This window comes from Glycine max, chromosome 14 (genome assembly GCF_000004515.6).
Source record: "Glycine max cultivar Williams 82 chromosome 14, Glycine_max_v4.0, whole genome shotgun sequence".
In the NCBI taxonomy this organism is placed as follows: domain Eukaryota; kingdom Viridiplantae; phylum Streptophyta; class Magnoliopsida; order Fabales; family Fabaceae; genus Glycine; species Glycine max.
In genome coordinates, this window is record NC_038250.2 from 616,547 (window position 1) to 629,579 (window position 13,033).

Consider the following 13,033-nt stretch of genomic DNA (forward strand, 5'->3'; position numbering starts at 1 on the left):
TTATGGTTTTAATCATGGCTTTGAATTGGATGGTGTACAAGGCACGTACATCACTAATAGATAGATTCCTTGAACATGGTTTCAACGTTTGAACTAGTTAACTTGAATTCCAAACGTAAGAGTTGATATTTTCTGGGGACCCAAATTTCTAATATATAAAAATATAATGGTTCTCATACAGATTTTTCTGCTACACAGGTGTAGTTACATTAGTGAAAATGGAGTTAAACACAAGGGAACTGCAAAAGGGAGCAGAAGATTGCATTGCATGTAGGCATCCTCATTGTCCAGGGACAAAGTTAGTGGCATAAGCCCAAGCATTGTTGGCAACAGGATCAGCAACGTGGTCGTAAAGGTTCTGAATAGGGCCCTTGCCAGTGACAATAGCCTGAACAAAGAAACCAAACATGGAGAACATAGCCAAGCGACCGTTCTTGAGTTCCTTGACCTTCAACTCAGCGAATGCATCAGGGTCATCAGCCAGACCAAGAGGGTCAAAAGCACCACCAGGGTAGATTGGGTCAAGTCCTTCACCAAGTGGTCCTCCACCAACTCTGTAACCTTCAACAAACCCCATGAGCACAACCTGAACAGCCCAGATAGCAAGGATGCTCTGAGCATGGATCAGGTTTGGGTTGCCCAAGTAGTCAAGGCCTCCCTCTGAGAAGATCTGTGCACCGGCCTTGAACCACACGGCCTCGCCGAATTTGACACCATTCTTCTCAAGGATCTCTGGGAAGGTGCAGCCAAGGGCACCAAGCATTGCCCATCTGCTGTGAATCACCTCCAGCTCCCGGTTCCTGGCGAAGGTTTCCGGGTCAGCTGATAATCCAGCAGTGTCCCATCCGTAGTCACCAGGGAATTCTCCGGTCAGGTATGATGGAATCTGCTCCGAGAATGGACCCAAGTACTTGGGACGGTCAGGGCCATACCTGTTTTGTTTTTCACAACACCTCAGACAAATTCTTAAAACCTAGCTTCATATCTGTTACTTAGTTGATTTTTTTTATCTTTACAAGACAAGACAATAACTATTATTAATCTGTTATGCTTGCATAATCACTGGCTTTCTAGTTAGCCCCATCCTGCTGAGAATTGTTAAGTGCAAAACATAGATATAGTTCTATAGATGCTTTTTGGAGTTTTACCTCAGTGATAATCATTAACATTTAACGCGAACTTTTAGTTACGTGAATTAGTTAGTTAAAACTCCAATTTTAATTATTCCCTCCATCCCAAAATAATAATCGTCTAAAGATTATTTTAGATATACCAAGATAAAATAATAAATAAATGAAAAACTAAAATGATAATTATTATGAAACAAAGTCTTTTTTTTTTTTTCTCTTCCGGGACAATTATAATGAGATGGAAGAAGTAGAACACAATACCAAAAACAAAAGGTTTTGCATCTAAGTTTTGTGGAATTACTAGTATTATTTTATGTTGTCAAGCGAGTATTATATTAAAAGCAGTAACTACTAAGTTGAACTAGTGGAGTGGGAAGGGTAATGTTGAGTTACCAAATGCTCTGAGGAGCACTCTTGACGGTGCGGCGCATGTTAGTGCGACCTTTGCCGGCGCCACCGGTCTTGCGGACGAACTCATTGAGCTGCTTCAGAGCAGTTTGACCAGTGAATGCTGATTGCTGAATAGCAGAGGTGGCCATGATGGTTGTGTTGGCTAAGGGTTTTTTTTTTTCTTTGTTTTTGTTCTGTGTTGTGGAGAATGAAGAAAGCTACTACAAAGGTTTATAGAAGATCGTATGATACTGTGGATGAGGATATGCACAACTCAGCAACACCTCATTGGTCGTGGATTTGGATGTGGATTCTCATGCTGATATTTTGTCATGCTATAGTGGCTCTTATTCTGCCACGTGGATGCAAAGACTTCTTCCTCAGATGTTTTCGAGAGGGTCAATGTAAGCCACACAATTCAGGTCCAACAGAGTCAAGAAATTTAAATTTAAATTAAAACTTGGAAATTGGTATGGAAGATAGTTTGGATTGGGCTGATGCTACACTAACATTGCAAACCCGTGAGTGACCCATCACATTTTTTTTCTTCTTTCTTTTTTATTTTTGAAAAAAAGAAAAAACTTGTGTTGCTAGTAAAACTACACAGAAACACAGGGCTAGTAGTGCCTCGACCTCAAGAACACAATGTGGCAGCTCATCTTCGCTACATTACAAATTTGGTTTCATTTGGAAATTATATCTTAGGATTTTAGAAGAGATAATGACCTCTTTAACTTGGTGTCAAAAACGGTCTCTTCAAGCAAACAGTTTAAAAAATCAGTATGAATAACTGTACATGGTTAAAAAGTCATTAAAAATAGAAAAAAAATCACATTTAAAATACAAATTTATAACTATTAACTTTTAAAAATTATATCTAAAATGTGAAACCAAACGTACTAGAAGTTTTAGATTAAAATTCAGGACGTTATTGGTTTTTTAATTAACTTTCAATATCATAAGCTAGAAAAGTTGTATTTAAATGAGAATTACGGTAATTAAGAGAAAACAAAATAAAGCACCTTAATTATATTACTATTATAAAATAAAAAAATAGAAAGATATTGAATTTTCGATTAAGGCCTTGTTTTTTATAATAATTTCATTAATCTTATTTATTATCACATACATGACAATTCCATAAACATAAAGTGTCGTGTTGTTATAGATTCAATTTTACTATATAAATTCTACAAGTGGTAACATGTCCACCACAGCATTTTATAATATGTAACTATTTATAATTTTAAGTTATCTTTTAAATAGTTAATATGTTGTCATGCATAGCATTGACCACGACAAGATTCTTTAATAGATGATATTTTTCACAGAAAGTGTGAATGAAGTTTCATTGGAAGATTTTCAAAGCTCAAGATATAAATAATTTATCCACTAGTGATCAAACTTCAAAGCTAAAGGAGTGCAGTTCATACTTATAAAAATCAACATCATCCCGAACAGCATCTGAAAACACACTTGCCTGCATCATAAAAGTAATTAATTAGCATATCTGGCACCCCAATTCGAGCTCATATACTGGAAGGAGTTCTGCAATTACTTTTTTAATCATGGAAGCATGAAAAACGAAGCTAATAGGTCACTTCGGCTTACTTGAAAGCTTTCGGGGGATGTAAGTTTGTTTGAATTTGTACTCTAAAGCTTCACTTTAGCCAAGAAAGTCTAGACTAATTTAGTTTATCTTTTCATTTTCTTTATCTTCATCTGCTATTTAATTTAATCTTTTGCCTTTCAAAAAAAATTCATTTAATTTTTTTTGTTCTAAACTTTTATCTTTTTTGGTTATTTCTAAAGTAACTTTTATCTTTTTCATTCTCGTTGAGTATATATATTTTAAAATTTTCTCTGATATTTAACATGCATATGAAATTTGCTTGGTTGCTTTATTTTTAAATTTTCTCTGATAATTAACATGCATGTATAGTTTCTACATTTTTCAACTTCGGAGACATGCAGAAAAGTTTTAAAGAGAGTTTATAAAAGAAGAAAAATAAGTCCAACTAAGCTACAAAATTCATACGGCTATGCTAATTTGTGATTCACTTTCTACGTTATTATTATCACAAGACTTTTAAATTAAAAGCAACAAACTTGACAAGTGATGCACAGGATGGGAATTGACTTATGGAGACATTGACATAAACAAGTTCTACTGAAAATATATACAATAATAGATTAGAAACGCTAACGTTCACATTAATTCACTGCAGGGAAGTGATGGGGAATCAATGAAGCTTATCTACATTCATATAGGTAGTACAAGTAAATGATTATTCTACAATGACTACAAAGAAAGGTGCTGCCACAAATGAATGCATACACTAACATTACATATGCAGCAACATTATTTATACACTGACTAAAGTCGTTGGGCGTGTCAAGTTGATCTGCCTGCACTAACGAATTGTCATGTTCATGCCTATTTGACTAAAAATTAGTCCTACAGGGAACAGAACGAACATCAGAATTGGAAATACTGGAGAAAGATAGAACGAAGGTGAAGTAATTGATTCTGAAGCAATGTTGGTGCTAGGATTGAGAATAACTGGAAGAATATTCTTCAACGTCCATTCAAATACGCATGCAAGAGCACCAATCAAGACACAGATACCCCATCTCGCAGCATTCAGCCGCATGCAATCTGCTAGGCCTTTAGCATACTCAATCACCAGCACTTGCATAAGAAAACAACCACCTAAGGCCACCAAGAAATAGAAGCTCTGAACAACCATCTTCAAAACCTGGTAGTTGAGAAAATTGCAGAGTTGGCAAAATAGGAATGTGTTGAAGATCATGGTTTCCCTAACCTTTTTTTCCTTGTCAGTAACATCTCCACCGAACTCAAGTATCATTGACACAGAAGTCTGATATAAAACCTGAATAACAACGTTTTTCCAGATTTCTTTGGTTACAATATGTTGGTTCCTATGATCAGATGGTTGTTTAGCAATCTGTTCCTCCTCGCCGGTTAGCTTCAATACCATCATTAGGCCACCCAGAATGCACATCAAGACATTCACCCAAATTAACTGGGATGCTGCAAGGGGGGAATCTCCAGTACATGTTGTAATCAAGGTTATGACTAACCCTGATATGGTGCATGTCAGCTGAAGTTGAATGAACTTCTGAATATTGCGGTATTGACTTCTGCCAGCCATCACAATTGGTTCCAATACACTGAAAAATTTGATTGTTATGTCACAACTATCTATATCCACTATTGTTCTCAGAGGATCAAAAACTATCCCCACATCAGCTACCTTCAGAACTGAAGAATGATTAGTCATCAACCTTGTTCCAATGAATGCAACCACCTTACCTTTCTCTTGCAAGCACTGTATCATGAGAAGTTTGTCTTTAGGATGGAAGCTTCCCATTACATGGGCTTGATCCACTTTGTCTAATCTAGCTTCCCCATTCAAATCCCGAAGCTCTTTTCCTTCAAGCACATTATCATATTCTAGTCCTAGTCCACAAGCTATGCCTTTCACTTCCATGATGCCATCCTCCGAGACCAGTTTGATCTGTATATTTGCATCATTTTTTTTCAGATTTTCCAAACCTGATTTTATGGATTCTAGACTAGTAGTGCATTTGAGACCTATCAGTCCTAACAAGATCAGTCCTTTCTCAAGTTCTTTTCCATCTGTTTCTCTATAAGCAAAAGCAATTGGCTCAAGGCCACCATCCTTCATCTCTTCAATCACCTGCCCAAATTTGATCTTCTGGTTTTTGATTGCATGGAATTCCCCTGTACTATCATAGTACTGTGAACACATATCCAATATTGTGGATGCAGCTCCACTCCAGTGCATGTACAGAACTTGTTCATTGTCCCCAATTTTTCTTACCAAAACTCCGCTGCCTTCTTTGCCAGAATTCAGATTGCTGTGCTTAAGAATGTCAAATTTCTCTTCTGTGAAAGATCTCAAGTTCACTTCCAATGTTTTTTCTGCCCAAGAAACAAGTGAATTAGACAAAGAGGAAAGAGAAATCTCTGGTGCAAGGATTGATAAACCAACTCCTTGTTTAAGCATGTCAAGCGCAGTTGTATCTATTTCTGATCCCTCAACCATGCTGACATCTTTCTGCCCGATCAATACTTTGCTAACCTCCATTGGTTTAGATATGAGCTCACCTGATACATCAATGCAGATGACAGTTACCAACCCCATTGTCGTACTAGCTGATAAATCATTAAGAACAGCATCTTCCTTTGGAACTATCTTATCCATCTGGTACTTGAGAGAAATTGTGACCACAAGTGGCATTCCATGCTGCACGCATAGTATTGCAACAGTGACAAGACGTGTTAAAGTGGAAACCGTTCCTTGTGGTTTCAAGAAAGCTCTCTGAAGTGCCTTCATCAACAAGCCAATTGAGACCTTCCCCTTCATTTCAGGCAGCCCACTATTGTTCCCATCTTTTTCAGAAATTAGGCGAATGAAGATCACAAGTAAAACCAGTAGTGAGATAAAAAGAGCAGCTATGTCAATGTAAGAAATTGGCCTCTCGATTAGTCGCTCCAACAAGCCCCTCCTTTCAGCCAAATTGGTGTTGGTTCCAACTGATGTTACCACCATCCTTCCCTGGCCCCCAATCACCTTTGAACCAGATATAAGAAACGGGTTCCCCTTAGGATCATGTTTGCTTTTTGTTGCCTCAGGCTCAGCCAGCAAAAGGATGCCATCACTTACAAGCAAACCGTCTGCTGGAATCTCATCACCTGGCCACAGGCATACTCTGTCACCAACCACAATATTAGATCTGGGAACCATTAGGGTCTCTTCACCTCTCTTAACCCTGAATTGCAACTCGACCTTTGTCTTTGCCAATTTCAACATTTTCCTCTCACGCCGAAAGTTTGCTACTGAAGTTACTGCAACCAGTAGTAAAACAGCAAAAACTATAGCAACACCATCATGCCAACCATGTTTAGGTCCCTCCTGCTTGAATCCTATGGCGAATGACAACCCAGCGGAGATTAACATCACCAGAATTGTGCAACGGTAGACCTTGCAGCTGTTGAATAAAAACTTGGACAAGTTTGTTCCAAGAACTGGTAATGGTATAGTGGTGTTGCCCTGTTCATAAAAACAAAATCCCATCAACAAAACACATCTCTCTCAACCCACCACAAACAACAGTTAGTAGATCCATCCTTCTTCACACTTCAATAAACCAAGAATTAGATGGCATTAAACTAGAAGGGATCCACCAAATATCATAACCACCACGTGGATGAAAAAACAAAAGAATCACTCTCTTTTTAATGTTTTTTCAAATAGTATAGGAGTTTACCAAGTTGTTGGTCCGAATGGAACTGAGCTGAGATTCCTTAAACAAGATCTTAAAGTTCGAGTTTTGTGAATGAACAAATATAATTAAGAGAAAAAATCTCACTCAGAGTGATCAGTCATGTTCTTTGATAGAAATTAATCATCGGCTAAGTTGGTGAATACTTCACACCTATAACATCATAACCCAAGTTTTATTATTTTTCTCTGTTTTTTGTTTTATTGTTGAAGAAAAGGGCATGAGTATGAGGAGGGGAGAAGGTTGATATATACCTTTGAGTGTTGATGTTGACGACATAGGACAGCGGAAACAGAGTCAACGCCACCAAGCAGACCGAGAGATCTCAAGTCCTTCTCCTTTACAATTCGAGCAATATCTCTCCTAATGTGCTCTTCTGTTTCTTCTTCTTTAATATCAATTGCAACGGAAGAGGAGGTTCTAGCAGGAGGCAATGAAGTGTACGGTACTGAAGAAAGTAGTGACGGTGGCGACTCATGGTTGTCGATGGAAGTTGTTGGCTTCTTGACAGAGATGAGGAATCTTATGTACAAACTTCTACGCCATATTCTGGTGTACTTGCTGTTGCCGGTGGTGGTGAGGAGTAAGGTTGCACCAAGTTCAATGTTGGCACCACCATCACCCCCACCAGCTGAAGACGAGGTTGCTTGGGACATGACTTGAATATGTGACAATGAATGAGGTATAAGATTGGTTTGGTGATAAAAACAAAAAAGAAAGGGTACACTTAATTGGTTATTTTGGACACAATGCTTGAATGGACTATAATGCAACCGGAACAACGTCTAGGTTTCTTGTTCTCAAGATTATCAAACACAAGGCATAAACGCATAGCAGGGTGCACAATAAGGGGTCGTCATCCCCACCCATTTGGAAATTCTATGGCAATTTCTTCTTTCACGCGTCTTTTGCATGGTTAATTATAATTCTTTCACGATACCTTGGGTTTGGGAAATTTTTTCTTCTAGATGAAAATTTTACTTAAAAATAAAATTCAATTTTGCTCAAATTAATAAGTTGTTGCTAGAATAAAAAGTATATATATCAATGGTGTGTAAAACTTTTTCAGATTGTTATTCAATGACACAATATTATGCTCACCAAAAATAATCACAAAAGTATTATGTATAATAAATTTGTTAAATTTTATAATAATTATTTTTAAAATTATATTAAAGAGATTTTTAATTAATTGATAATGTTAAAATTTATACACAACAAATGTTTACTAACTAAGGAAATTATTTTAGGTTTTATTTTGTCGGAAATTAAACATGCGTGGAATTTCAAAGTTAAGGATATATTAAATTATATAGGACTGCATGTCATGGAATTAATTTTTTTCCTTAAATATACCTAATAAAAAACTAAATACTGTTAAATTAAAAAAATCCCTAGGATTTGATTTACTAAATTGATATTTTGAACCGGAAATGAAGAGAAAAATACATAATAGTTTTGGTTTTTGAAAATTTAAGACAACACTTCTAATTCACCCGTACATATTTATTAGGGGTGCAAGCCAGTGAAGGAATTACCGAATTGACAAAAATCCATCCAAATAGTTAGAGTTAAATAATTTTTATATTTAAATCAGATTTAAAATCAAACTAATAAAATATGTTGATCCATTAAAATATTAAATCGAGTTGGATTTTGAGTCACAAGTCTAATCAAATCAATCTTTTTATATCCTAATATTCATGTTCTCTCTTTACCCTACTAAATACTTATTTGTGATTTCTGTATAATAACTTTTTGAGTGAACCTTTAATGGCAGCTTCAACGTGCCATTGGTATCATGTCAGGTATTATTAAGAATACCTCCTCGCTCTACCATTTCACATAAAAAAAAAAAGTGATAAAATTTTATGAACGAAAGGACATAAAGTTTATTATATATAATAATAACAACAATAACAATATAGACTGTTGTTTTCTTATGTTTAGTACTTTAGTTTTCAGTTTATTTAATATTCTAGATCATGATTTATGTAATAAGTCAAATCTGCAATGGAAAAAAGCATGCTAGCTAGCCTCTATACGTTTTGCACTATTCTCATTTCTCAGCCTTCTCTCAATCTAAGATAAATACAAAATTTATTAAAAATTACAAAATTAATAGTGAAATTCGTTGAACGTAAAGTGAAACACATTTTTATGATTTTCAATGCTAATCTTTCTCCCATTCCCGAATGAGAAGCTAGGTAGATTGAAAGTTCTTTTCTTTTTTATTACGTAAGCTTTTTGGAACGGTAATGACATCTCGACATTATATTATTTTAAATATTTTATTAATATTTATAATTTGTTTATTGCTTTTTATCATATATATATATATATATATATATATATATATATATATTGTTTTCTTTTTTATCTATTGTTTTCTTTTTTATCTCTTCAAATGTCAAATAGATTCGTGCTATTCACATTTTTGTTTTTGTTTGTTACAAATCATCTTTGTTTTGGGAATAGGGAGCCGTTTCTTATGCATTATGAATTAGGGCATGTTTGCATAAACTTCTCCAAAAGTATTTATTGGAGACGCAATGAAAAAAGAAAAAAGAAAAGCTTTTCCGTGACATTGTAAATAGGTCCACCCCTAAATTTTAATTTCATGAGATAATTAAAATTTATTTTATAAATTTAATTATTATTAAATTTATGTTAAATGTAATTTATATTTTTCTATTTCTTTCCTTCTTTTGGTCTTTCTATTTTAAAAAATTTATAATTTTGCTTAAATTTTAATTTTGCATATATTTATTTTATTTTATTACACTTTAATTAATTGGATTAATTTTTTATGGTATGTTAAATAAATAAATAAGTTAAGTCTTGGGCTCAATTAGATTAAAATAAAAGAAATAACACATACAAAATTGAGAATTAAATCAAAATCATATACTTTTTAAGGCAAGATACCTCAAGCGAGGGGTAGGTGATAGCTTGGCTTAGCCGTACCGAACTTGAGTCTCATTTTTGCAGGGTGCAGGAAATGGGAGAGAGAAGTATTGGTTTGCAGCGTGAAGGGATATTACCTTATTAATTAAATTAAGAGCAATTTCTCCCCTTCTTTCATATAACCTAAAAGGACTATAAAAACCAATAGCCTAACAGTACAAAGTATAGTCCCATTCTTCAACATTCGGAATGGCGATCTTGGCCCGACCCTAGAATAAAAAAATCAAAATTGTGAATCAATAATTAAAGTGAAATCTAGATTACATTTAACCAAGTAACAATAAAAAGAAATAGAGATTATCAGATAACAAAGATTCTCATTAGTAAATTCTAACACAGTAGATTGTTGTTTCCTTATCTTCACTAATTTAGTTTTAGTTTATATAATATTCTAGATAATGATCAATGAAATAAGTCAAATCTGGAATGGATATCAAAAGCATGCTATTCTTCTAAAAAAAAAACATAAGCCTGCAGTATTGCTAGCCTCAACGCGTTTGGCCTATTCTCCGTCACGTCTCAATCCAATTTAAGTGCCAATTCTAGCTTACACACTCTTTCTAATAAATAATTGCTATATGGTCAAAGTGGAGGCATTACTTTCTTTTGAAAACATCCTTTCAATTGCTGCATTCTCCAATTCTCCTCTAATTTCATTTCTCTTATTAGCGTGAGAAATTTAAAATTTTGAGAAATTTAAAATTTTAAGTACTTCAATTAAAATTCTTTTATTTTCAAAATTTTATATTTGGATAAAAAAAATTAAAATTATGAGGATGAAAAAAATAAATGAAAAAAATAAAAATATGATTGGTGTACTAGTTATACGTGTTCCTTTATATGCTCATACCCAATTGATATTTTAGGAGCTCATACGGTGTTACTTGCAGAAGATGGTAAGAAGAGAATTTCAATTTCTCACCTTTTTAGAAGGAAATTTTTAAAATTCTAAAATTTTAAATTCTTCATAAAAAGCATCCAAACAATAAATTCTAAATTACAAAAATTCAAATTCTCTGATAAATTACTTTCCTTAGTTAAAATTTTCTATCCAAACACACTCAGTCGCCAAAAGGCGAGTTGAACGAAGAGCCTAGGAAAGTCGGGGCTGAGCAACCTTTCTCTAGCTTTTTCAGTAACTTGGCCTCAGAGAGGCTTCAGATGAGCTCCTTTGAGAGGAAATGCTCTGGTTTATGGAACACTTACAGAATATCGATGCACCGGCTATTCCCCATCATGTGCAGCTCCTAGGCTCACAGCTTTTATTGCATCAACAGCTGATTTTAGAAATTTTGCTTGAAGAAATAACAGTTTTGCTTTTGGTAAGAACATGTAATGGGGATGATGGTTCTACTTATGGGTCAAATTAATATATTTTTAAAAAAATATTTAAATTTTATCACTTTTATAAGTATTATATCAAATCTCATCAATCAAATTTTTGTTTTAAAAATATGAGATATCTAAATCATCTAAGTAAAATAATTCATTCCTTGATAAGAAAAATAAAAAATGTGAATGATGATTGAATTGATGATAAAATTCCGTAAAATTTCTTATTATCCTAAGTAGCATGAAAAATATGGTATCAATGATCATCCAAATTCGCTTCTTAGAGGATTCAGAGAGACTGTCATTGATTGCGATCTCCATGACCTTCCTATGGAACACTATACCTATACATGGGCTAGAAGAAGAAGAAAGCACGATACTATTAAAGAAAAGTTGGACATAGCACTTGCAACTGTGCAATGGATTGATAACTTCCCCAATTTTAGGTTGATCAACACTATATCCTCAAAGTATAATCACTCTCCAATCCTACTGAGGCTCCATGGCAAAAAGTCTAAACATTTCTGGAGAAGATTTAGATTTGAAAACCTTGTTGGACCCAAATTTTTCATATTTGGCTGAAAATAGTTGGACAATCTCTTCGTCCAATGATTTTCTTACTAAATTGAAGGCATGCATTGAAGATACGATTAATAGGGGGAAGCAATTGTGCATAAAATATTGTGCCCATTCATCAATGCATAAAAGAATTGGAGGTCCTGAGGAATAAATGTAATGATTTATTAATTGCCCTTTATCATCAAATGAAAGAAAAATTGAATCAATTGATTGCCCAAGATGAAGCCTACCGGAAGCAATTGGCAAAAGTTTATTGGCTAAAGGAAACAGACATGAACTTAAAGTATTTCCATTCATGTGCAACTTCTCGAAAAAAGATTATTGATATCACTTCTTTAACTCGAGACAATGGAACCACTGCCTGTAGTCACTTTGAAATGGGCAGTAACGCAAAGCAATACTTTGAGGGTATTTTCACCGGGTCAACTATTGATTATGATTGTAATCTTAATCATATTTCCAATGCATAACTCAGGAGGATAATGATTGTATGGCTGCTCATTTCACTGCCAAAGGATTGAAAGTTGTTCTTTTTCATATGCACTCCAATAAATCACCAGGACCAAATGGCCTCAATCCAACATTCTTCAAAAGATTTCGGCATCTCCTTGGACCTAAAGTGCATAAAGTTGCCTCTTCTTGGTTACAACAAAGTACTTTCCTTCTACAGCTAAATTCCACAACCATTGTTCTCATCCCAAAATGTCCAAACCGTGACCATGAAAAATTTTAGACCAATCTCCTTTTGCAATGTCCTTTAAAAAAATAATTTCAAAAACCTTAACCAATAGACTGAACCCAATCCTTCCAAAATGCATCTACCTTGAACAAGTTACTTTTGTATAAAATAAATCCATAATTGACAATGTTTTGTGTGACACCCTCTACCCCTCACATATATGTACTAATAATAAAAGAAATAAAAATACATAATTAATTAAAAAAAATTTAAAACACATTTAAATAAAAATATTTCAAAAGGATAAAATGTTCACATTCACATCAAGTGTTAACCACACACTTATTCACAATCAAATCTCATGTCCATAATTTAACATCTCATACTGTCACAATCCACCATCACATGTTTACGTGTATCTCACAAATTAAAATATGTTCAACTTTGCACTTATACTCAATCTCAATAATAATATTATAATTTCAAAGTAATATGTTATCCCACAATTTATCACTTATACAAAATTTCAATCACAAATTCATGATCTCAATATAACTATTTATCACACTAATCTTATCCAAAACACAAACAAATTATACAAAAATGTTTCTCACAACACGAG

General features: G+C 34.2%; 2 protein-coding genes across 2 annotated transcripts; both read right to left on the bottom strand.

The window, feature by feature from the left end:
* Nucleotides 1-25: 25 nt before the first annotated feature.
* On the bottom strand, nucleotides 26-1,730 carry LOC100815789 (chlorophyll a-b binding protein). The gene is made up of 2 exons (NM_001254250.2): nucleotides 1,524-1,730; nucleotides 26-932 (listed from the first exon to the last, which is right to left on the bottom strand). Exons 1-2 carry the CDS (start codon nucleotides 1,667-1,669, stop codon nucleotides 281-283), a joined length of 798 nt encoding a protein of 265 aa, NP_001241179.1. The 5' UTR covers nucleotides 1,670-1,730; the 3' UTR covers nucleotides 26-280.
* A 1,947-nt stretch (nucleotides 1,731-3,677) lies between these two features.
* LOC102661547 (calcium-transporting ATPase 12, plasma membrane-type) lies at nucleotides 3,678-7,746 on the bottom strand. The gene is made up of 2 exons (XM_006595607.4): nucleotides 7,109-7,746; nucleotides 3,678-6,622 (listed from the first exon to the last, which is right to left on the bottom strand). The coding sequence occupies exons 1-2, from the start codon at nucleotides 7,508-7,510 to the stop codon at nucleotides 3,935-3,937; spliced, it is 3,090 nt and encodes a 1,029-aa protein (XP_006595670.1). The 5' UTR covers nucleotides 7,511-7,746; the 3' UTR covers nucleotides 3,678-3,934.
* Nucleotides 7,747-13,033: the final 5,287 nt, after the last annotated feature.

Coding starts and splice junctions, on each gene's coding strand:
- LOC100815789 (NM_001254250.2), bottom strand. CDS start 1,669: ATGGCCACCTCTGCTATTCAGCAATCAGCATTCACTGGTCAAACTGCT. Junction 933..1,523: donor AGTGCTCCTCAGAGCATTTG/GTAACTCAACAT, acceptor AAAACAAAACAG/GTATGGCCCTGACCGTCCCA.
- LOC102661547 (XM_006595607.4), bottom strand. CDS start 7,510: ATGTCCCAAGCAACCTCGTCTTCAGCTGGTGGGGGTGATGGTGGTGCC. Junction 6,623..7,108: donor GTCAACATCAACACTCAAAG/GTATATATCAAC, acceptor TTTTATGAACAG/GGCAACACCACTATACCATT.